Below are 26596 nucleotides of genomic sequence, written 5' to 3'. Positions count from 1 at the left end.
TGGTTTTTCATCAGTTGACAATCTGTGGAAGAAGGTAGTCCATAATGCCTGCTTCAAATCCTCAATATTATTTCTAATGGCCATCCCAATGATACTGCTGTAGTTCATCAATCATTTTGTCTGTCAGCCTGCCTCTTATGGTTTTACCATCAGAAAGTTTCTTGTCCCTGAAACTTTGTTTCAACTGCCTTAGCCTGGTGCCCATCCTCTTCTGGACATGACCAACACTATTAACCTTTATAACACAGCAATCCACAGCTTTATATATAAAAAATAACTGATTTTATTAGATCTTGAAGTAATGCACGTAAAAATTTTAGCATTTTCAACCACTGTAGATTATATTTAAAAAATAAAATAAACTACTTCCCATGCGAGTTTATAAGTGATAGGAAAATTGCAAATTTTATAATGAGATAAAAATCCGAAAATGTGAAAAAAAATCCGTTCTAACTCCTCTTAAAGGACATAGTGATGTTCATAAATTTAATACATATGAGACTGTACTATTTACACAATTTTATTAAATCATTCGTAATTTTTAACTCAGTTGTCTTCATTTTAATCATTAATGCAAGTGCACAGTGCTACAGCAAGGTAACATGGAAGGAGTCCAGCACTTGCATCATACACCACCTCAAGACCACGCAAGGTCGTGCATTTGCGTCATTAACAGTTTAAATGATGATGAGACAACCCTAACTGGCCCTCACCCCACCACTGTGTCCAGTACTCCTAATGCCACTGAGTGCCTGGGATGTGTGCTCCTTCATACAGAGGACAGTTGATGTTTAACACAGTGCCTGCTGCCAGTTGCAAATGGCCATTGTCAATGTTCACTTTGTAGTACTGATGTCAAATGCAAGCACTGATAGTAAGACACAGACAGTTTATACAAATGACATGACAACAAGGCTTAACCCTTTTTTGTACTTCAGTGATTTCACTTTGTAATCTCTGTTGTAAAGGTGAAACTTGTACTTATGGCAATAAGTAAAAACATAAATGGTAAAACATTCTGTTCATATTAATTTTACTTTTCAGCAAATAAAGTAGATGATGCAACAGCTTTTGGCAGAATACGATAGGGTTTTTCTGCACATTGAAACTGTGGAAGATTGCTCACACAAAAAGTCTTTCCCAAGTATTCTCTTATTGTCTGTCAAATACGACTTCTGCCGTTTTTGTTCATTTACCAGATTTATTTTTTATTTATTTACCTTAGGCTAGATCTCATTCTTTACCAATGCTTCCTTAATTTCCTAAGCACTTCCTGCTTAATTTCCTCTACCATACATATATTAACAGGAATTACAAGTATATTCATAGTTACAGCACAACATGTTATTCGGGTTTCCCCAAGTCCCAAAAAATAATTGCACAGTAAGTGATCTAAGTAACTTTCAGCCCATACTGCACTTTTTGACTCTTTTAATTGCTCTGAAAGTCGATTGATGATCTTATATTTCCGGATTTTTTCCCACATTTAATACCTGACACTAATTTTTAATAATAATTACCTGCTTTCTGTAGCCAATTGATGATGTAAGTTAAAATTACAATTTAAAATTATGTATATAGAGTGGTCAGAAGCAATCTGAAAATGTTGGCTGTGCTGAGAATTAATTGTTAAGACAAATATTTGATATGTTGGCCATTTCCAAAATATTTAGCACTGAAGTTACCCAATCAGCTCATTGAGCATGCAATTTCAAGCAGCCTGTCAGGGACAGTGTCACCAAACTTGTTCTTCATTTGGTTTCTTTGTATTGAACACATTTAGCTTTTGTTCACCCAGCTTAAATTTATCATTTCAGAAAAAGGCACATTTTAACTGGTACTGAGCACCTTGAATTCACATGCACAACAGCCCCAATATTAGAAATATGTTCTTGGAATTACTTCTGTAGAATGATAAAATGTGTTATTGGTTTGTGATTTTGAAGCAAAACACTAAAATACAATTGTTATTTGACTCTTATCAAGGAAAATTGTTGGTTATCCATCACAGTTTGGCAACAACACTTGTTATCATCTCCTGAGGAGACTATATCATATAGCTCATGACATCAAGACATAGGTTTCCTTACTATTCCTGAAGTGAACGTCCAGATATGCTACAAGTGGTCCAGTGTGGCTTAGTTTCTTTCAAACCTGACAATGAGATTACTGGCTAGCATTTATTTTCTGTTTGTGTCTCTGAGTTTTGTATTAGCATCAGCTAACTATTACTTGGCAAAGAAAATCAAAGAACTCATAATGGCAGCACCACTATGTTTACACAAGAGAAATAGTGGAGCAATGTCACACCCTACATGTCTGCATCTGCCACTGAATTAAATGCCCACACAGAACAAGAGCACAAACAGGAAGAACACTATATTCATCGTAATCAAAATAACCACGGGTATGCTGCCGGTCTATAGTGTCCAACGGGCACAATATTTCGGCGATCATACATGTCGCCATCAGCAGGTGAACTGACAGACTGAGCTCCTGTGAACGTGCCGGCACGGAGATCCGTACGCTATGGCTGCTCGGAGGGAACTGGGTTCGGCGGCCGATTTAAATACCCTCCGCCCGCGGCGCGCTCCCTCCGCCGTCCGCGCCCCGCGCCACGATCGCGCGGTGGAACAGATTGCGACGGCGTCTGAGATGACGTCGGTGTGATCGCTCTGTCCGCCGTGATCGTCACAACTATACGTTTGCTCGATTTACTCTTGATTAACCCGATCGCTGGTTCCCAAGCCTTGCTAAGATTATAGCCACAGTCACGGTTTATGAGGTCGTCATTGGTGCGAATTTCGATGGCCTCTCTAACAACGCTGTCCCAGTATCTCGACGTCTGTACCAGAATCCTCGTGCGGTCATACTCCATGGCGTGATTTTCCGACAAACAATGTTCAGCGACCGCCGACTTGCTCGGATACATCAGTCGAGTGTGCCTCTGGTGTTCGTGGCATCGATCCTCGACGGTACGCATCGTCTGACCAATATACGACTTGCCACATTGACACGGAATCTGGTACATGCCGGCCTTCCTCAAACCGAGGTCATCTTTGGCGCTCCCCACCAGTGCACGAGTTTTATTTGGAGGACAAAACACAGTTCCGACCCGGTGTTTCTTCAGAATGCGGGCGATTTTCCCCGAGAGTGCGCCTGTGTATGGAATAAATGCAGTGCCTACCTCCTCCCTCGTGACTTCATCCATCTCAACAGGTTGTGCTGCAGTGGTTGGGCGGAGAGCACGTTGAATCTGCCACTCTGAGTACCCATTTTTTCGAAATACAGTTCTCAGATGTTCCAATTCCTGGGGTAGACTCTCTGCGTCAGAGATAGTGCGCGCCCTATGTACTAGAGTTTTAAGTACCCCATTCCTCTGTGAAGGGTGGTGGCAGCTGTCTGCGTGCAAATACAGATCAGTGTGCGTAGTCTTCCGATACACCCCATGACCTAGGGTACCGTCAGCCCTTCTCTTGACCAAGACGTCAAGGAAAGGTAATTTACCCTCCGTTTCAGTCTCCATAGTGAATTTGATGTTGGGGTGTATGGAGTTTAGATGTGTAAGGAAGTCAAGGAGTTTATCCATGCCATGTGGCCAGATGACGAACGTGTCGTCCACGTAACGGAAAAAGCAAGTAGGTTTCCATACGGATGACGACAGGGCTTCCTCCTCGAAGTTCTCCATGTACAAATTCGCTACCACCGGTGAGAGTGGGCTACCCATGGCGACTCCCTCCGTTTGTTCGTAGCATTCTCCATTAAAAAGAAAATACGTGGAAGTCAAGACATGCCTAAAAAGTTCAGTGGTCTTCTCGTCAAACTTCTGACTGATCTATTCTAGTGACTCTCGCAGGGGTACCCTCGTAAACAAGGAAACGACGTCAAAACTCACCATGATATCTGACTCATCCAACCTGAAGCTATCAAGGCGTTTAACAAAATCCACGGAATTATGGATGTGATGAGGGCATTTACCCACATAAGGACTTAATGTTGTTCCAAATTTTGCTAAGGTTATGCATCACATCGATTCTGCAGCAGCTAAGAGAATCAAGAAACGAGCCAGCCTCGCATTGGTACGTGAGAGAGTGCAATTCACCCGCCGGAGCCTTGAGTTTATCTCACAGGAATTACTCAAACTACATTTGCAACTGGCTAGTAATTTCACTTCTTGTTCCTGGGATTGGATTGATGGTGTCACCTGGGTGTCAGCTGATTCCGCCCATAAGAAGGCTACGGGACGTCAAACAGCTAAGTTCTCACGTCTCCTTGACAAACCATCTCTGCAGGTTCCGTGCAAGACTGTCATCAATTTGAGTGGCATGGTGTTGAGTGATGATGCGGTCTCGGTTTTGCAGAAAGGTCTCAACTTCGCTCCCACCCCCAAGTTCACTCCGCTCGCAGAAATTGTTAGTGCTGTTGAACAGGTTGCAGCTCGACTTCCGCCAGAATCAGCCGAGGAAATACGTCGTGAAACTTGTCGTGCGTTGACGAAATCCAAGCCGATGAAGTCAAATATCAGCAGTAAAGAGAGGGCGGCCATTCGTGTTCTGAGGGAGCGCTCTGAAATTGTTGTCTTACCGGCTGACAAAGGCAATGCTACAGTTGTTGTCTCCCATAAGGACTACACTGATAAGATGCAGAGCCTGCTAAATGACGATTCCTACCGGAAGATCAGCGTTGACCCTACAAAGAAGGTGGAGAACAAGACGAGGGCGCTTCTCAAGGACGCAGATTTACCGGAGGGTGACGCTAAGAAATTGTTACCCCAAGGTCCGGTACCACCTAGACTATATGGACTCCCGAAGGTTCACAAAGAGGGGGTACCATTACGCCCCATTGTCAGCAACATCAGGGCACCTACATGTTTGTTGGCCAAATACCTGACGGGAATATTAAGTCCTTATGTGGGTAAATGCCCTCATCACATCCATAATTCCGTGGATTTTGTTAAACGCCTTGATAGCTTCAGGTTGGATGAGTCAGATATCATGGTGAGTTTTGACGTCGTTTCCTTGTTTACGAGGGTACCCCTGCGAGTGTCACTAGAATTGATTAGTCAGAAGTTTGACGAGAAGACCACTGAACTTTTTAGGCATGTCTTGACTTCCACGTATTTTCTTTTTAATGGAGAATACTACGAACAAACGGAGGGAGTCGCCATGGGTAGCCCACTCTCACCGGTGGTAGCGAATTTGTACATGGGGAACTTCGAGGAGGAAGCCCTGTCGTCATCCGTATGGAAACCTACTTGCTTTTTCCGTTACGTGGACGACACGTTCGTCATCTGGCCACATGGCATGGATAAACTCCTTGACTTCCTTACACATCTAAACTCCATACACCCCAACATCAAATTCACTATGGAGACTGAAACGGAGGGTAAATTACCTTTCCTTGACGTCTTGGTCAAGAGAAGGGCTGACGGCACCCTAGGTCATGGGGTGTATCGGAAGACTACGCACACTCATCTGTATTTGCACGCAGACAGCTGCCACCACCCTTCACAGAGGAATGGGGTACTTAAAACTCTAGTACATAGGGCGTGCACTATCTCTGACGCAGAGAGTCTACCCCAGGAATTGGAACATCTGAGAACTGTATTTCGAAAAAATGGGTACTCAGAGTGGCAGATTCAACGTGCTCTCCGCCCAACCACTGCAGCACAACCTGTTGAGATGGATGAAGTGACGAGGGAGGAGGTAGGCACTGCATTTATTCCATACACAGGCGCACTCTCGGGGAAAATCGCCCGCATTCTGAAGAAACACCGGGTCGGAACTGTGTTTTGTCCTCCAAATAAAACTCGTGCACTGGTGGGGAGCGCCAAAGATGATCTCGGTTTGAGGAAGGCCGGCATGTACCAGATTCCGTGTCAATGTGGCAAGTCGTATATTGGTCAGACGATGCGTACCGTCGAGGATCGATGCCACGAACACCAGAGGCACACTCGACTGATGTATCCGAGCAAGTCGGCGGTCGCTGAACATTGTTTGTCGGAAAATCACGCCATGGAGTATGACCGCACGAGGATTCTGGTACAGACGTCGAGATACTGGGACAGCGTTGTTAGAGAGGCCATCGAAATTCGCACCAATGACGACCTCATAAACCGTGACTGTGGCTATAATCTTAGCAAGGCTTGGGAACCAGCGATCGGGTTAATCAAGAGTAAATCGAGCAAACGTATAGTTGTGACGATCACGGCGGACAGAGCGATCACACCGACGTCATCTCAGACGCCGTCGCAATCTGTTCCACCGCGCGATCGTGGCGCGGGGCGCGGACGGCGGAGGGAGCGCGCCGCGGGCGGAGGGTATTTAAATCGGCCGCCGAACCCAGTTCCCTCCGAGCAGCCATAGCGTACGGATCTCCGTGCCGGCACGTTCACAGGAGCTCAGTCTGTCAGTTCACCTGCTGATGGCGACATGTATGATCGCCGAAATATTGTGCCCGTTGGACACTATAGACCGGCAGCATACCCGTGGATATTTTGATTGTCAAATACGCCGGGAGAAACTCAAGAATCACACTATATTCATCTTATTTTTGCAAATCATAATGCTTTATTAGCAGTATACATAATACTACCTTCTATGGTGATATCGCTATCTTTCTCAATTGTTTGTAGGTTCATCACCTGTAATTTCAGTCATGGACAATTACGACAACTCTTTGTTTGAATCCATGCTGACTGGTATTATATTGTCAGTTTCTTCATTCATCAAAGCATCACTCTTCCAATAGTGTCCAAGCTCTTTTTAACAAGACATACCACATTTCTACAGCCTTTTAATGTCACTGCATCAAAAGCACAGGATATTTTTTTTTTTTCAACTCTGAGAGTGATATGCTTCAAATATTGCAACTATGGATATTACTCTTTGCAAGATCCCACATCAGTTGCGTTAGATTTAGGTCTGGACAGTATGGTACACAGTCAGAGAGGAACAAACCATTTTTATTGCAAAATTGTGTCAGCGGAATGAACAGGTGCAGCTTTTCATAGATCTGAATCACAAAATATGTTATTACTGACCAGTGAGGACTGAATTTTGTTTTTTGGCAAACCAGCTTTATTCTTCTGCTTCTTGTGGTGTGGAGTATTGTAAAATAAACAAATAAAATAAAAAAAACACTGCACTTCTAGGAGGTAAAGCTGGAATAAGCTGGGCCTCTACATATCTTTTTTAAATTTTTGCTATCCATTTCGGTATGTCACTGAAATTAATTTCATTACCTGGCATGGGCAATGATTAAATGTTGACTGGCACTTTTGGTTGGCAGCACTCTTTGCACATAGTCAATGAGCTAACATGTATAAATAAAGCACTGGTCACCCAAATTCAATAGCTTTACCTAAATAAATAAAAATCAATTGTCACATGTGTGGAAGATTGCGACTTGAGAACGGCTTTATTAATTTGGCTGATTTTTTTTTTTTTTTTAATTGTGTTTGTAACTGGCAGGGCAAGGTTTTTATGAAAGAGAAAATCCACTGGAAAAGTCAGAAATTTGGATGGTATTTCTGGGTGAAAGTGCCAATGAAAGAAATGTGACGGTCATTTTGACACTTCTGCTGTCACATGTTTTCATACAAAACAATTGTAACATTCAGTTTGACAGTTCTGCTGTTGCATATTTTCATAACAATTGCAAAGAAACAATACAACTGAAAGTGAAAGAATTTTCAGCAAGCTGTCAGTGGTGATCATATCTTTGGCATGTTTCAAAGATTGAATTCATGTCCATTGTTGGTAATTTGGGGTTTCCCAAACATCCAATTGATTTCAGTTTGCAGTTCATTTCTTTGGAAAAAATGCCAGCAGTTGGGCATATACACAACACACACCAACTACAAGATCGTCAAGTCAATGAGACTGGCAAAGAGTGTAGACAGTGTTTGGAGGCAAATCGAATAAGAATTTCTAAAGTGTGGTCCATTATGACTCCTGAACAAAGAATTCTGATATATTTTATTTTAATAAATTCATGATCTTACTGAAATTGTTTTCTTTCAGTTAACCCAAATTCAAGGAAAGATTCAGTTGATGAATCTGTTCTTGACCACCTGACAACAAGCCTTATCCATTAAACATATAGACATGTTATACAATAAACACTTTCTGTGAAACTGGCTGCGAGAAAGGAAATGCTAAACTGTGCTTTGAAAATGTGTGGTTTGGTTTCCTTTGCAGAGTCATTTTTAACAGAAAAGGCTGACTTTATAATTCCAGCTGTTCACAGATTAAAACCATGCAAAACACTGTTGTTTAAAACTACTATCCTCACAGATCCAGCAGCTGGAAAAGTCTCTCTCATACCCCATGTATTAATGAATCCAACTGATTTACCCATTCATTTTGACTTATTTTCTCGAACAAGGTTCTGTTTGCAATAATAATAAAAAAGGCCTGAGAGAGGGTGGATGAGGAGATGGACAGAGAAGAGGGAGGAAATGAATGTAAGGAACGGGGAGGAAGATATGGACAGAGAGATGAAGAAGGAGGAGATGGATAGAGAGAGTGTGGGATAAGAGATGTACAGGGAGTGGAGAGAAGGTGACGGACAGAGACAGAGGGGAGGAGGAGAAGATGGTCAGACAGAGGGGGGAGGAGGAGAGTGATAGAGAGGAGGGAAAAGAAGGAGATTAGGATGTATATTTGACTCCCACACACATTTTGCAACTGCAAAGCATTGCTGGATTAATTAGGTACTTCATAAAAACTGTATAACATATAGCCTTTTTGGAACTACTGTACCTTCTGAAACTTCCTGGCAGATTAAAACTGTGTGCCCGACCGAGACTCAAACTCGGGACCTTTGCCTTTCGCGGGCAAGTGCTCTACCAACTGAGCTACCGAAGCACGACTCACGCCCGGTACTCACAGCTTTACTTCTGCCAGTACCTCGTCTCCTATCTTCCAAACTTCTGGAAATACCTACCTTCCAACCTTCTGGAAATACTGTACCTTCTCTTGATTGCATGTGACTCATTTATTCTACCAATTAAAACTAAACCCCATAGATAGTGCAGCAAACCTTTGTACTCAAACGCAAAGACATTTTTCATGATCACCGTCCATTGTTTCACAATGAGGTAACAACATGCAATAGTTTCAACTGGTATGTGTCTGAACCTAGTCATAGAGCTAAGATGGTGCCTGCTACATCCAGGTCTATAGATTGCTTCATTGAATAGTACATTCTGATGATGACGATCATCATTATTATTGTTATTATTATTATTATCATTTTCTATCACTGCAGTTGTACCAACCTATGACATGGTTGGCTGAGAATGTTTCATAGGAATTTACTTGCGTGAACTTTTTATGTGTCTTGGTTGTCATTTGTTATATCACACATTCTGAATGTTAGAACTCTAAGTATTTTCCCAGTCATTCATAATGTTGCTGTCTGTGATCTTAAAACCACACTTAAAAATCAGTAGGAAATGTAATGACCTTCAGAGATTTGTTTCATTGCTTTGTCACCAGGCTATATTCACGATGGTGCTGAACTTCATCATTCTTTGTGTTTTCTTGTAATAACTGTTAGCCTCTAGTAAAAAATAGATAAAACTAATTTGGATGTATCCTCTGTGCAGACTAAAATGTAAGCTGCTTTCTTCTTAACAAAGCTCACGTCTCAAGGTGCTCCTGCAATTTTGTAGTTGTCTAACTCATTAATGGGAATAGCTGGATAGTGTAATTCAAGTGTGGCCCATGGAATATAAGTTTCATATGAAGCTGTTTTCAGGAAGTTCTTTGACGAATGAGTCTTCTAAAAGAATATATGTTTAGGAATTTAATTTGTTTCTGATTTTCTGCCATCACTGAATTCCTGTGGACTGGTATACCAACAATCTCTGTAAATATAATTTGTTGAATGAACATCCCATTCTGAACAGTACCAGTGAAGGTATGATACACACATCTATGCATTTTTTGCCCTTTTTGACATGGGACTGAGTAAATCATAAATTGTAGACATGTACATCTCTGTTTAATAAGTACACAACTGTTATTTGCAACTTTTTTAATGTCTGCTGATAAGATCCTGTATAATGTACACTGTAAATGGCAAAATTTCAGTACAAAATCAGTATGAGGCATAAAACACCAATATTTACACATATGGACAAATAAAAGTTCTCTTAATCATTTCAAAGTATTCAATATTACAGAGTAATTTGCTCACATTTCTTCATACTTACATGATTTGAAATTCAGTGCAAGAGAAATGCAGTTCTACTTGAGCAAGTGAAGGAATTATCTATTATTTCATTGCAGGTGGTAAATTATTCCTGATCCTATAAGAGAAGGCAATGTGGTGAAACCAAAGACCCTACATATTTCAGTTGTTCATTAATATGCGCAATTTGAAGAGCTTCAGCTTTAGTAGCAGTCTCTACCACTTTACTGTCAGTCACAGAAGGAAACATGGAAGGTTTTAATACTAGCTTGGGAATTTATATTTGATAGGTTATTCATGAAAGTCAGTCGGTGTAAAGGGCTGAATGAGTATCATGAAACCCAATATATAGAAACTACTCTATTACTTACACACAATACATTTCCATACATCAACTGTGCTCATATTTCAATTTCTTTGTGTTTGTAATATATAAATACTTTGAAAAAATTATTATGGAGTAAAATAAGTCTGCAGCAATTCAAAAAGTGAAAGAACTTTTCCGAAATGTGATAATTACATATATTGAGTACCACAAGTAGACATGAACATATTAATTTAGCTTCACTATGTACAAGTAATGGAGATCATCTGTTTTCTTTTTCCTTCATGCTGCAGACAAACAACTGTTTATTGTGCAAAGACATTTTCTCACTCAAACAGAACAGTAAGCTAACATTATTTATCAGTGCATAAGCTCATTTTATTATGTTTATTAAACAAATAATTATTGGTCTCAGTTACAACTCAACTTGATTTACCAACACAGGTAAATTCACCTTTTAATCTGTACAGAAAATTGTGACTAGACAGAGTGACTTACAAGCAATGACAAAAATACTGAACCCTATTTATGTATATACACATGACACATTTGGCACATTAAATTTAATATTTAAAAAACTGGAGCTGCTGCTGAAATGTCAATGTTAACTTGTTTTCTCTCATTCAGACAACAATCCACATAAAAAAGCACCACTCGGAACAACACACGTAAGTATTTTCTCACATTTACAATGTCTCTTCCACATGCATTCAAACACTTAAGGAAAATATTCATTCTTCTACACTTAAAGAATACTGACCTATATAAAATATATACATATGATATGTTATAGGTTAATGTCATTTTCTTAAAAATCAAGTCAGACTCTCAGTGCACCAGTGTGCAACACTCACTGTCACACACTTTTCACTAAACCATCGTGACATTTCGTTTCTTCCTGTCTCCGCTGCTGACAGAGCTTAAAGAGCCCTGCAAGCTAGGATTGAAAGGAACCAGAGATCCATTTCTGTGGTAACCTGCCGAAGTTGAGAACGTACCAGGATGGACACCATAAATAGGGCCAGATGAATATACAGCATTATTACTTGCAGTATATGCTGGAAGTGGTGGAACTGGGGGTGGCATTTGGTTACCACCATTGCCTGATGTTACCTCTTCATCAGCTCGTCCTCCGTATGGGCTGTGCCTTCTCTCATGCTCGTGCAGCAGCTGTGATGCAGTCCAGGACTGGTAGGGGCTGAGCGTTCTGCCACCGCGAGTGATCGTGTTGCTTCCACCATTGGATATTGTACTGATGCCACTGACGCTGTTGGTTGACGGAAGGGCGACTACATGTGGTGTCATGTCTCGCTGTTGTTGAAGAAGCTGTTCATGCTGTTGCTGCAACATCTGCTCCTCCTGCTGCAACTGTGACACACTGAATCTCTTCTTTTCTTCAGATATGGTTGCTTCATATTGAGGAGGCATGCTGTCAGGCTGGGGTGGAGGGGCTATTGAATTGTTGCTGTTGCCATTGCTTATGTTGCCTGGTGATGATGGCATAATGGTGACAGGAGTGCTAGGAGAAGTCACTTGCTGTTTACCATTGCTAGTGTGTTTGTCTTTCCCCTTCTGCTTCTTGTCAGAATTGCCATGGCGACGTCGTAGGATGCAAATGTAGCAGTATACAATGAGACAGATGGTCAGCAAAGCCAACCCTCCAACAATGGGCAATATCAGTTCCAGTCCAAAATTTTCTGCTTGGGCTATACCTGGTAACACTGATGCAGCATCTGTATTCTCATTTGGCCATGATGAAATGTCAAAAGTGGAAGTCGGAAGGGTTGTTGGAGGAGGTGGCGGTGGAGGGGGTGATGGTACCATCACATAAACCCAATTTGAAATTGGTCCACTTGCTGGTCCATCAATACTCTCTGCAAATGCTCTCATGCGAATATACAGTGGCAAATCGAGGAGAGAAGGATTTCGAGTGAAGTCCAATGTGAATGTTGTTTCTGATCCTGGAGTTAATGGAAATGGTGTACCGTAGTTCCATATCTGACCAACACTGTCATAGTGTTCTATGATATCAGAGAGGCTGTGTGCATAACGAATTTCATAGTGTGATACAGGGGTAGAGCCGACGTCTGGTGCTGTCCATGTGAGCCGTGCCTTTAGGTCAGTTGGTATTATTCTTGCTCTCAGGTCTCCAATACGACCCAAAATTGGATCGATACTGATGTCTTCTGGTCCAAACACAGCAGAGGTTGGTGGCAGGATCCTCTGGAACGGAGACAGTGGCTGCACAGCAGGGGTGGGCACCACACTGCCACAGCACTCTGAATCTGAAACAAAACAATATATTCAGAGTGATGTGTGAACTTCATATTAAAACAAGATAATTAATGTGATTTCATCTACATATCTAGTTTCTGTCTATCCTTCTTTTATCTGTCTTATTAACTACTCTCTTTGCCACTCATAATTTCTGATGGTTTACAATCATGTCTGCTCCTAGTATTACATTACTAAGTATCTTCTTATCCTCCACTGGCACTGCCATCCATAATTTGAATCTTGTGTGATTTTCTTATTAATCCTCCAATAGTCCTCTTTCCTCCAACTGTTTCTTCTGTTCACATGGATAACGGAATTTCTGGTTCCAGAAGCTAGGGTTTTTACTAATCTTTTGTTTTATGCAATGCATGCAGCTACATATTAAGAAGAAGCTTTTTCTGCCCCTATTTGACTTACTGTTACTTACATGTTTGCTCACTCTATTTCTTCCAAATCTTCCATAACCTGTATACCGCTGTTTCCCTCATCTAGCCACCTTCACCATAGACAGACATCCTTTCTCTTATATTTATTTCTCGCCCTAACGGTTTTCTTTTTATTAATAACTGAATTGTATTATCTTTCTTGAGATATTCACTCTTCCTTCTCTTCATAGTGTGTCGTCTCTCATCTCATTTTGAATTATAATTGTTGTCCCGCTTCTCTGTTGCTCCAGCTTATGGATGCCTATGGCCATTTGGCCACTCATTTAGCCGCAACTAAGTTTCTAACTATGTCCTCTCACAACTTTTTTCCCCCTTCTTTTTTTAATTTTCTTCTTTACCACAACACCACTAACTATGATCCTTCCTGAATCTTTGTTCTGAGTTGTTCTATTTACAATCTTTTTTTTTACCACTGAGTTAGTAGTAAATCATTTTTGCTATCTGCTAAGTTTCATTCATCAAAGGTAGAAGGCACAGACAAATATTTTGTCTCATTTATAAAAAATCTGGCAGACACAGTGGATGTAATAAAATTTATGAAAACCTGTTGCACAAGGAAACAACGTCCCAACTTTTGGCATCAACCTCAGCAGTCAATGTGGAAGACATTCAAGAAGTCTGCATTTCAGACTTAAAATTTAAAAAATCATTGTACATAAAGGGAAAGTACAAGAAGTCAGTAGTTAAATGTAGAAGCAACTAATTTCAGCCTATATCTGGACAACACTGGGATATGGGAGACATGCATGAAGGTGCCAGTATTTCAGAGAGAACATTTAAAAATTTAACAGAAAAGTAGGGAACGCTCAAAACATCAGTAGTAAAAGGTACAAAGAAATACTTTCAAAATGTATTTAGATAAGACTGGAAGGTATAAAATATAGGTCTGAAGGAAGATGTCTGATAATTTTTCACAATAACACATCATTAAAATATTTCTGACAAACTAATTTTTAAAGTTGGAAAGAATATTTTACATCAGCTTAATGTTAAAATTTTGATCAGTTATTAGATTTGACATTATAGTTGATGTAATTAAGCAGTACTCACATGGTTCAGAAACTGCTATATCTTGCCAGGAATAAGCTGTGTTGCCATTATCCATCACAGAAATTTCAAATGTGTACATTCCCTCTGCCTGTGCAGTAAAGTATCTCGAATATACACCATCACCTTTCGTAATGTCAGGATCTGAAAACATAACAATCGTAAGTATAAATAAAAATTTAAAAAACTGATCTACTTTCACTCATAAAATATGGCTGTGAGATATTGCTTATCACTATGAACTTGAGTTTCTCATTCGTTCTACAGGTACAAGACATGGCAGTTCAGTTGTCTTCCAGTACTACAACTAAGAAAAGAGGGGGTCCAATATTCCCCTTCCATGCACATCCCAACATACTTAATAAAGTTTCAAACATGAATTTTATACCCACCTCCACTTCCAGTATCCAAGAGCTCAAATTTATCTCTGTGAGCACCGGAACCATTTTTACCAGGATAAGTTGCAATGACTTCTACTCTGGCTCCAAGCACTGGGTAGTCACCTCGTTTGACCTTTAACATAAACAGAAAACTTCTAATTTTGATACACAGAAAATAATATACATTTACAGACACAAATAATTTTTGTTACTTGCATTTATAAGAACAAGAACTTATTTCAGAACTGAAAACCATAAACATTCCTAAATGCAACTTGTGCTACAATTAGACACTTCACAAAATGCTTATAATGGGGCAAGCATTTTGCTCCTTTCACAGACAAACATTTAAAATTGGAATCATGTCAACAAATTTTTTGCGGAATTCGATTCCTTTGCACAATTCTACTCGGATGTATGTTTAGTCATAGTTATTGTAAATGGTGTCCTAAAGAATTTTGTAAGTACATATGTAACTGTGTCAAAATTGTGACTCTTCAGGCTTTCCCAATGGATCTGTTGCAAATACACTTCTTGGGTTTGCTGCCAGGATGTATTGTGTAAATCCCACAATATTTTTCATCGTTGTACTGCTTGAAATCTTGAGATGGTGGTAATTATCAAAACTGTCGACAGAGACAACTTTTATAGTTTAAGTCAAGAATTGGTGGATTAAGAAGCTGAGTTGCTTATCTTTGCTTGGTTTTCATCTTTGAGATCAGTCATGTACCAGAAAATGGTCTTATAACTCGAAACCTAGGTCATACAATAGTAACAAAATTTCTGAAAAAAATCTAAAAAAGTGTTTCTTACTTGACAGGGCTACAGCTGTAATTTCAAACGACAGAATAAAAAAGGGTTCTCCTTTTGTGAATCCTGAACTACACAGCCAGACTGAATATATCATTTTATGAGAGAAATATAGAAGCACAGGACAGATAAGACAAGTATTTGTAAAGTATAAGAGCAGGAGAATATGACACACAAACATACACACAAAAATGTCTGCTTGTGTCTGTGTATGTGCGGATGGATGTGTGTGTGTGTGTGTGTGTGGGCGAGTGTATACCTGTCCTTTTTTGCCCCTAAGGTAAGTTTTTCAGCTCCCGGGATTGGAATGACTCCTTACCCTCTCCCTTAAAACCCACATCCTTTCGTCTTTCCCTCTCCTTTCCTCCTTCCTGATGAAGCAACCGTTGGTTGCAAAAGCCTGAATTTTGTGTGTATGTTTGTGTTTGTTTGTGTGTCTATCGACATGCCAGCCCTTTCGTTTGGTAAGTCACATCATCTTTGTTTTTAGATATATTTTTCCCACATGGAATGTTAGATTTATCGTTATGAATTAACAAGGATTGTAAAATATGAAGAATAACCAGCTCTTCAGCAGCAACTGAGCAGCAGTGCTGCTGCATAGCAGTAGCAGTCAGCGTGGGCCAATGTGGTGCTGTTCCTGCCACAGTACTGGTTGTTATTCATGTTGTACTCTCCCTCTTAATTCATATTGATTAAATAATGCTCTATCAAATGAGTATGTAAAATTCTGCTATAAAAATAATTTCGTTTGTAAAGTGAAGCAAACTGACATTTTCCCACAATACCAGGCATCACATGAAAGATGTGAGCAGTATTCATTGGTGCGACACCAGCTACACACTACAAAAATGAAATTGCAAATATCTGTCGAAATATCACCAGAGGAGATGCACATGGCAGGTCTTATGTGAGAGATGCTATATATACGGTACTAAGATCAGCAGTTTTATTTTTATTTGTTTAAAATCTTTTAGTATTTGTAAGAAAACTGCTGTAGAACAGTGTGTACTGTTGTCCTCATTTCTGAATTTCCCTACGTCCAGGCCCTACTAAAGTAATCCAACAGAAAAAGCAATGAAGTTACATTTAATGACATCAAATTTCATACACAACAAACTGACAGCTTTCAGATGGTTCATTGGCAAATCCAAAATACAAGGGATGCTTAATGATTAATGCAATACTTTTTGTTCTGGAAGCTGGTTGGTTTTATTCAGAACTCCACATACAAAACTATTCCCCACTTAACTGGTAACAAAACCCTATTTTTCCTACATAATTTCCATTCTATTTGATGGCCTTATGCCACCATACTCGAAGAGCCTGTATACCCGTGTGGTAGCACTCTACTGTTCGACGTCAAAGCCGATGTTGTGCTGCATCAATAACCTCCCCTTCATCCATGTACTGCTTCCTGTGGAGTGCATGATTCATTGAGCCAAACAGATGGAAGTCAGAAAGTATGAGATTTTGGCCATAAGGTGTATGAGGAAGAATGGTACAACAAAGTTTCATGAGCATTAACAACAGAGATGTACAGTTGAGCAATGAGATGTTTGATTGTGATCTGTCAATCACCTTGGGTGAGACTGTCCACACACTCTAACAATGTAGCCATCAGAGCTGTTTGCAACCAGCTGGCAGGTGTGAGATTGGGCAGATTTGTGTGACCTGGTTGAGGTGATGACAAATGTCTCACCCAATGACTTACCATGCTGTTGTTAACTGCCAGGTCTCCATAGACATTCTGCAAGTGCCTATTACTATCTGTGACACTTTGGTCTTCTGGCAAAAGAAAACTCACTGACAGCTCTCTGCTTGGAATCTCCAATACAGACGCCATTTTGGGAGCTACGTATAGCACTACCATCTACTGGAACTTCATAAAATTATAGGAGCTCAAGCAGAAATACTCCATGATCTTCCACAACAAATTCCTCTTTTTTAACCGAAAAAAATTTTTAAATACGAAAAAAAAGTGTTGCCTTACTTACTGAATGCCCTTTAATTTGGTTGTTCACATCTCCTGATATGGAGTATGCAGTTTAATATACAAATTTATTCTTATGACAGATATAATAATAAAAATAACTAAAGATTATGAATTAAAAATCTGTGAACATATTCCATAGTCCAGTGGCCTTCACCTTCAACTCACCTCAGTGTATAAAATTAGTGGAGTTTTTCCTTCACTAGTCCATGCCCGAGCTCGCACAACAAGTGAAGATCGTGTCCTTGGTGTTGCCATGACTTGAACGAAATGTGGTTGAGGATTTCCAGGAAATCTTTCTATTTCATATGTCCAGGTTCCAGTCTGTTCAAACAAAAGATAATGCTATATTTGTTGTTTACATTAATTTCTGCAAGTATTGTTTAATCATTTATCATATGATTTAAATGTAGTGCTTTGCTGAAAATTTGTGTTATGTCATGACAAAATAATTCTCTTACTCATTATCTTTTATGCATAACTTGATGTTAAGTATCTACAAATACTTCAGTTATCTTTTTTCCTGGAGAAAAATGGTGTATAGGGACTTATCATAAGAGACACATATTGAGTAGCTATGTTAGGGAAATTTACCAACTTTGGACGTGTGACTGGGATGAGCATAGCAGAACTATCTGGTACATTTTAAAATCTGTGAGTACATTTCTTGTGTACAGTAGCATTTACAAATGAGCAGTGAACCCACAGCTTTGAAAATGAACCAAGAGAAACTAAAGAATGAATAACAGTGTTGATTGTCTTGTCCATATAGCTCCAGAAAGTGCAGTTGCCATGGCTCCAAAAGTTTTGATACCTCACGGAAAGTCTCTTCTGTCATTTTACAGTTACTGTAGAAGTGAAGGGTGGACCCATTTGCTAGGAATATTTCATTGTAACTGTGTGAGTGGCATAAATAGTGCATAACAGATATGCAAAGAAAGAGAGACTTCACAGCAAGAATGTGAATTATGTTTGTTAATTTACACTCTACTATGCATCACTCTGTGACTTATCCACCAGTACACTGTCAAGAAGAATGGTCTGCGTGAGAGAAATACATCTGAAACAGTGAAATCTTTGACCAAGGATGATGGCTCACGCTTATGTAAAATACCATAACCAATCCTTTTTGTTGATTACAGTGGTTACTCTGAGATCAAATGATCAGAGCAGGCTATAACACAGAAAACTCTAAAATACAAAAAAAAGGTGTGCAAGAATTTCAGGAGCTGAATGGTACATATACCATTAGCTAAAATAATAATAATAATAAGAGAAAGGGAAGAAATAATAATAATAATAATGAAGAAGATGATGATAATAATAATCATAATAATAATAATAAAACAAGATTTCTATTGTCATTACCTGTAACGATCATCTTAATCTGGAATGTTTGCTTTATGCAATCAATTGTTTGAGAGAAACTTCCTGGCAGATTAAGACAGTGTATCGGACTGAGACCCAAACTCGGGACCTTTGCCTTTTGCGGACAAGTGCTTTACCAACTAAGCTATTCAAATTGTTTGAGACCTTCATATGTAACATCACCTACTTAAATATACAAACAGGTCATAAAGTCTTAAATGTGGAAGCTTCATTGTTATCCTGGTCTCTTTTTCTGAACTACTGCCCATTCCCTACCCTCCCCCATACTTTTATTGTTTTAGTTATCTCTTAAATACATGCAATTAAATATGTACTAATTTTGTTCCAATAATCTCACTCTAAAAATCTTCAAGTAAGTTTTATAAAATTTTCGGTAGATAGTAAATTTACAATGAGTTATTATAAACCCGAACTAATGTTAAAGTTAAAGTAATCTAATTTTGTAACATGTAATTATTTAATGCATCAAAAAAGAAACACTGAGACTGCATATTATTTTACAGAAATGATAATTCACTGACCTCATTTAGATTTGCTGGAAGTGTAAGCATTTTGAAAGACAATAATGAATCTGATCTCCTTGAATAAACTATCTGTGAAGGACTTGTGAGGGACATTCTTCTTATTAAAGGCATTTCTGAGTTATGGGTATACACATTAAACTGTGCAGGCTCGCCAAGCGATTCTTCCAAAACGAAACTGCCAGTCACACTGCTACGACCATCATCAGAAAGTTCACGGCGATGAACCTGTAAGGTACATAGTTATGTTTCATTTTAACTGTTGGAAACTACTTTTAGATCCATGTCTGCAAATGCAACAAACTGATGCATAACCATATTTACTCTATGAACAACAACAGCATATATCATAATTTTTTATGTTAAATTGTCATCCTTTTTATCTAAGACTAACTTGTAAGATACAACATGAAAAAACAGACCCACAAGCACAGAAAAAATCATATTATGAACATTTGAGACGGGAGAAGAGTGTGTACACATCAGCTAGGGAAGAAGGAACAGTGGGAGTAGAGATGAGGCATGCCATTTAGGAAACACTCATGTGAATCTCTTGCTATCAGAAGTTTAAAAGTATTCCTTCATCAGTTGAAGGAGAGGGAACAGAGAATAGCAAAGGTATAATGTGCAAGTACTAGAGGGAAGTGAAAGTCACTCCAGATCCTTGATTAGGAGAAACACAAACAAGAAAGTTGCTTTCTCAGGAGGAAATTTCCAAAAGCTAGAGACTCAAGTGAGATTTTTCCAATAGTGGCTTGTGAGCTCTGCTCCAAAAGTTACTGTTTTGCCTCTTCTATATTGAAATTTAGTTGAAATCAAAATTTGGTATTATCAAAAGACAGGGTCCTTACGAAGAACATAAAATACTCACCTCAATCGGCATTACGCCTGGTCTGCCTTCATAGTATTGAGAAGCAATGCTGAATAGGATATTAGCCAGTTTGAAGTAGGTTGTAACATAAGAAGTGGCCATATTATAACGTTGTTCTTGAACTGTAAAGGCTTCCCCTCCTGTAGCATGAGCAAGTGAATTCAAGGGGGCCGATCTCGCTATGTTTGGATAATTTATTGTAACCAGCCTCACACCAAAACTGACAGCACGAGGCAGTAAAGCGTTGAGTTCTGTGACGTGGTCCATGCCAGGTGCAATAATTATGACAACAGAACTTGCAGGTCCTGCTATAGTAGCTCTGTCCTTCAGCATCTAGAACAAAATCACACACATAAATGAGAAGCTGCTGATACGGTAAGTACTGGAACAGCATGGTGCTACAGTGAATCACATTTTTGCTTCAAAATAATCATAAAAATAATGACAGTAATAAAATTAATATTCTTTTTTGATTTTAAAAAAGCCTTTGATTCTGTTGACAGAGAAACAAAGACAAAATAAATCGAGAATTTGATGTAAAGTCTAAATTAGCAAATCTAATTCATGAAACTTATACAGACACAGAGAATAGAATGAAATTTGTGAGAAAAACATTTGTCTTTCGAAACACATACAGGTGTAAAGCAAGGTCCCCAATTCTCTTTCACTGTGTTCTAGAAAAAACAGTGAGAATTTTGAATGCAAAAGTGAATGAATATGAGATTACACAAATAGGGTTGGGAAGTGTAAACAAAAATATTACAACAATATTTCACACTTGTAGATGATTTTGCTATACTTTCTGACAATGTGATATCTGCAGTAATACAAATTAAGCTTTTAGATGAAATAGATAGTATATAAAATATGTGGCATAACTGAAGATCTTTACAATAAAAAGTTTTTCTCAAAAAAATCAAAAATGGTGCAGTACAGTACCATAGTGAAGCAAGAACATCTATTTGCAAGTGACTGTCTAGCATTAACTACAATTTAGGTAAGTTGGAAATACCAGAATTTCTGTATGCAAGCCAATGTCCAGCATTAAACTACAATCTAGTAAACCAGAATTACCAGAAAGTGAATCGTTAGGAACATATAGGCCCACGAAAAACTATGGTAAGTTGGAAATTACAATGTAACAATGAAATTTATCAAACATAGAGAACATATCAGAAGTCATGAGAAAAGGAAGACTGGAATTATCTGGACATTTATATCAAATGCAAGACAGTAGATTAAACAAAAAGATTTGCAGATATTTGTGCAACATCAAGTTGGATCCACAAAATAAAAAAAGATTTTGGAAAATGTAATATTAAAGCTAAAGAAGCAAATGACAGAAGTGCTTAGAGAGAAAGTAATGAATAAGGAAGAATTCCTTGATAGAAGGTTGGAAAAAAAAGAAAGAAAGAAAAGCTAGTCTGAAGCTGTCAGAGGACGAGAGTATGACGAATCAATGAAAGAGTACTGGAAGAAAACAAAAGAACAAAGAATAAGGAACAGAAATCAGCACCTGGTTTTTAGTTGGTCCACCCAAGAAAATAATAATAATATAATGATAATGACAACAACATGTGAGTTTTGCAGTTGCTTTAATTGATCTTTTAGATTCTTACACAAATGGTACTAGAAAATCATCAGTATGAAATTGAAGGCAAGTACAGTAAAAGTTACAGTAAAGGAATAAACAGTAGTGGAAAAGATTATACACATAAATATACTAAAATTTCCTTTCGACTCTATTGTATCTGCAATGATATCAATAAATTCTGGTGTATCATAGAAGACATCAGCCAGAGCAATGAGATACTGGGAAAATAAAGACAAATAAGTGTTTTTTGGGGACTAGCAGTAACATCACTGGGGAGGGGAAAGGGAAGGTGGGGGAAGAATTTAGACAGGCAAAAGCAGAAGAACGACATCCATTCCATAAGGGACAGAAAACTGGCAGATGGGTGACTTCTCTGTCTTTCACTGTGTCATTTCTCTAGCATCTCATCTTTCCTCCTAAGCTCAGCCTCCCTGGGGAACAGATGCCATTTCCTTTTCGAACCAGCTCTGGATGTCACTATTCGGGTGACTGCTAAGTTAGTAACCTTCTCCATGCCAACTGATGTTCACATTTATATTTTACTTTTTCAACCATTTCTCTCTAAAATCACATGCAAGTCAATTATAAAGAGAGACGATTTTAGTATGGGAGTACTTACATCGAGAGCCTCTCGGACACCACAGTGTAGGCAGCCTGCCGAATGTGATTCTCCTGGTGTGTAAGGAATGGTTGCAGCTAGAAAATCCCTCGTAGTCACACTGGTTAGCTCAGATAGCCGATGCACTCGATTTGATGCAGTTTCATTGCAAAGAACGAGACCAACTTCTGTGTTAGCAGGGAGATCGTATACCAGCCATTTACGAACTGCTGTACGTAGGAACACCCAAGATTCCCTGACGTGCATGGCCATTGTCTCCTCGACAACCAGAACGTATCTGGTCAGTTTCCTCTTTTTGTACAAGACAGATGGAGTGGTATTTGTCATAACGGATGCATCACCAACACTGTAAATATTAAGACATGTAATTTAATGATCCTAGAATATGGTAAAATTGTACGTTTTCTGATATCTGCAGCTTCCATTTACAAAAAGTTTCTGCATAAGTAATGCTATTTCTGTGAACTGCAGAATAAAAACAATTTTTCTTGTGTTATATACATATACATAATTCGCCTTATACTGACCTGTTGATAAAATCCGGGTGTTGAAGGATGACATCCATCACACTCCTCCTTTCGCATATGAGATTGTGTTTCGTGGGTGCATGTTTATTGTGCGTCTGCGAGTCACAGAATTTTGTGATGTGGGGAGATTCAGAAGCGAACATAATTGATGATTTTGCATCAGCATGAACCATGTTGCTTGTATTGTATACAAGATTAGGATCATCACATATCCTAAAACAAAAACCAAATTTGTTATTCGAGTCATTGAAGTTTTCATGAAACCTGAGTTTGTACTGAGTATTAATTTCGAATCCAGAAAATACGATGTACCAGTATTTATGTGACAGAGGTGTACAGAATATATTGTTAACGTATAACAGTAACATATGTATTTGCACCATTCATCTACTGTACTTAATAACTGACGAGAAAACTCTCAGACACAAATTATATTTTTCAATCTATGCCAGTCTGAAGAAATGCACATTGCACGTTGATCATTAAAGTAATATTGTGAATATTTACCCCATGTCTGCTATTGGCAAGTCAGAGCAGCCGGTCACTTTGCTCTTATTCTGATCGCCGTAGTAGCAAGTGGGGTAGACTGAGTCGCCGTGATATCCAGTTTCATCGAACACTCCATACCTGTACTTGGTCCACTCTCTCACTAGAGAGCGGGCTGTTGAGAGAATAAAAACAAAGTATATTAGTCATCATTTTGTTGCGTCCGTGAGTTTGGGGAAAAGAAAATTAATGAAAGTTACATGTAGAGAGAATATAATGCTACGTCGTATCCATTGGCGTCCGCAGTAATTTATTCGGGGAGGTGGAGGCAAGGTTCTAAAATTGGCATTTTACACTACACAGTTGTTTCTAAGGTCACAGTACTGTCTCACTACGATCATCCACTAATACTACCGCACATTTGGTTTAAAAAAGGGTGTGGGGGAATCACTATAAATCACTTGTAAAAATGTATGAGAATTATGTAACGAATAATAATTGTGCTCCAGATTCGGTGAGCTACTGCCCCTCACACTCTCTCCTGCGGACGCCTAAGGCCATATCATCTGCAAGACGTAATATTCCAACGAAAGAAGTCGCTACGTTAAGTGTTCCAATTAAAAATCAATAATAAGTCACTGTACGCATTTCAGATTTCTGTAATACGAGCGCGGCAGTGAGCAAATAGGCAAATTGGCGACAGGTGCCGGAAAAGCATTGTTGTGCGTGAAATGCATTCACATCAGTCGGCCGTAATAACAATGCAACGACACTTCAGAACGAAGTTCGACATAGGTCCACCAAATGTCAACCCCATTCGGCGCTGGAATGCACAGTTGAAAGCTTCAGGATGCCTCAGCAAGGGGAAACCAATGGGTCGAGCTGCAGTGAATGATGAAAAGGTTGATCGCGTGTGAACGACTTTAGCATATAGCCCACAGAAGTCGACAACAGACAGACAGAGCGACAGACAATGCGTTTACATGCGACACATCTTCCGCAGGGCGAAAACCGATTTGCGGAAACCGTTTTTCGCTGTCGCGTTTACCTGTGAAGTCCTGAAGCGGATTTGCTAGCCCAGTTAAATATGGCGCTCGGAAAACAGCTGTTACAGTTTATGATTTAGTTAGTGCAATCGCTATTTATCTTCAATTAGACGAGGTATAAACAGCTTCAGTCTAATATTTTTGCTTATCCTTCGCCGTACAAAAAGCCACTCGGTACATATTAGCCGAAAATTTGTAAAAACAAGACGAAACCTGACAGCCTGCGTTTACATAGGAGCGAAAATCGATCGCGGAATTGTAAAACCGGCAACCAGAAGCGGATATCCAGAATAGTTTTTGAAGTGCTTACATGCCCACCCAAAAGCGGTATTGGGAAATCGGTTAACGAAATCCTGTTTTGGGAGCCCCGCATAAACGGGATAAGTGTGGACTTAATCTACCAACGGGAATGGTGCTCCATCCCACTTACATCATGATGATAGTGAATTCTTAAACAGGAAACTGAGAAGCCGATGGATCGGTCGTAGTGTGGTTAATAATCAACAATTCATGTCATGGCCTTCGCGCGATTTTTTGTGTGGGGGTACATGAAAGATTCAGTGTTTACGCCTCCTGTACTAACAAACCTACCAGAACTATAAGTTCATATCAGCAGTGCTTTTGAACAGATTGATAGGGACATACTGCGCCGAACATGGGAAGAACTCGATTATCCATTTATCTGCAAAATCAGTAGGGGGCACATATGGAACACTTGTAATATGCCAAAACAAAACGTTTTTATTTTATATATATATATATATATATATATATATATATATATATATATATGCAAAGTCCTCTGACAGTACGTCAAGTTAAATAGCTACAGCAAATCTGTAAAACCGTTTCAGTCATTTACAGCAAGTTAATAACCTTGTATTTATATTACTTGTTGGCCACCCTAATAGCAGACGCCACTAGGCGAATGCAGAAGTTTTTGATATCCACTAGTAGGTTTCGCTATTGGACTTAAAAAGTTTCTCTCTCTCTCTCTCTCTCTCTACGAACCTTGCTAATAAGGACTGTGTCCACCGAGCGAGATAGCACATTGGTTGTATACTGGACTGTGATTCAAATCTCCTTTCGGCCATCTACATTTAATTTTTCCTTTGATTCATTAAGTCACCTAAGGTAGCAGCTGGAATGGCTCGTCGTCACCGTCACTGTTGGTTGTTTGGTTGATTTGGGGGAGGGGACCAAACAGCGAGGTCATTGGTCATTGGCACTATTGTAGCCAGGTATGCACGGGAGTAAAAGTGTCTGAGGATAGGAAATAGAATGCCTTGCATGTTATCGTGTATAAAGCTGACGACATGCTTCCCTTCGGGGGTATTCTACCAGGGAATTGCGGATCATATTATTTTAAGGAATGTGTGTGTACTAAACTTAGCCTCCGCTTTTACAATATCCAAATAACTGTTTTACCGATACAGTAACAGCGTACATGCTTGAGGGTAGAGTACGCAGTCCAAAACATGATGGATGGCAAAACATCTTTGCTAAAGAGACCTTAACATCCCATTTCAGCTTCGTCCAGTCTGTTCCTACAATTTTCTTTCTGCAGACCACCTTTCATTTCTCACTACAGAAATGTTCTTATAATGATATCAAAATCTGATACCGGCAGACCTATGTTACTAAAAACAACTCTCTTTTACTGCAACTGTTACTCCAGCTTGTTTTATCCATATCGTGTAATTTCGCTTCCTAGACTACACAGCTGAATAAATATGTAGTGTGTTATTATCCTCCCACCTACCATTTGTATTACTTTTGTCTTTCGCAGAAGAATGTGGAAAAGGAATGAACCCACCACAATACAAACTGCCTACAAGTATTGTTACTTATTTGTCTAATTAATCGGAATGAAAACGTGTAGAATGTAATAATAGTAGGAGAGTGCATTGGAAAATGGTTTTCGGCTCGGGTATGCAGACTAATAACTAATAGGAATATACGAAAAGTAACTACATCTTCCTTTATTTCTTAATAAAAATCTTCTCTTGGAATATTTGAGTTCCAAACAATTCGGTTGTCTGTAAGACAGTAACTAATGGTATAG

At 39.2% G+C, this 26596-nt stretch overlaps 1 protein-coding gene across 1 annotated transcript in view; it reads right to left on the bottom strand.

The window, feature by feature from the left end:
• Positions 1 to 10055: 10055 nt before the first annotated feature.
• The window catches only part of LOC124784291 (calcium-activated chloride channel regulator 1-like), a 376328-nt gene continuing 359787 nt past the window's right edge, over positions 10056 to 26596 (bottom strand). The window contains exons 3-11 of the mRNA XM_047254090.1: positions 23507 to 23660; positions 23000 to 23212; positions 22473 to 22818; positions 20260 to 20592; positions 19389 to 19616; positions 17647 to 17802; positions 14688 to 14808; positions 14299 to 14439; positions 10056 to 12810 (exon numbers count right to left, since the gene is read on the bottom strand). Coding sequence (XP_047110046.1) covers positions 11396 to 12810; positions 14299 to 14439; positions 14688 to 14808; positions 17647 to 17802; positions 19389 to 19616; positions 20260 to 20592; positions 22473 to 22818; positions 23000 to 23212; positions 23507 to 23660 — 3107 coding nt within the window. The 3' untranslated portion in view covers positions 10056 to 11395. The remainder of the gene's footprint in view (positions 12811 to 14298; positions 14440 to 14687; positions 14809 to 17646; positions 17803 to 19388; positions 19617 to 20259; positions 20593 to 22472; positions 22819 to 22999; positions 23213 to 23506; positions 23661 to 26596) is intronic.

This window comes from Schistocerca piceifrons, chromosome 1 (assembly GCF_021461385.2).
Source record: "Schistocerca piceifrons isolate TAMUIC-IGC-003096 chromosome 1, iqSchPice1.1, whole genome shotgun sequence".
NCBI lineage: Eukaryota > Metazoa > Arthropoda > Insecta > Orthoptera > Acrididae > Schistocerca > Schistocerca piceifrons.
This window is presented reverse-complemented; position numbering and strand designations above follow the sequence as displayed.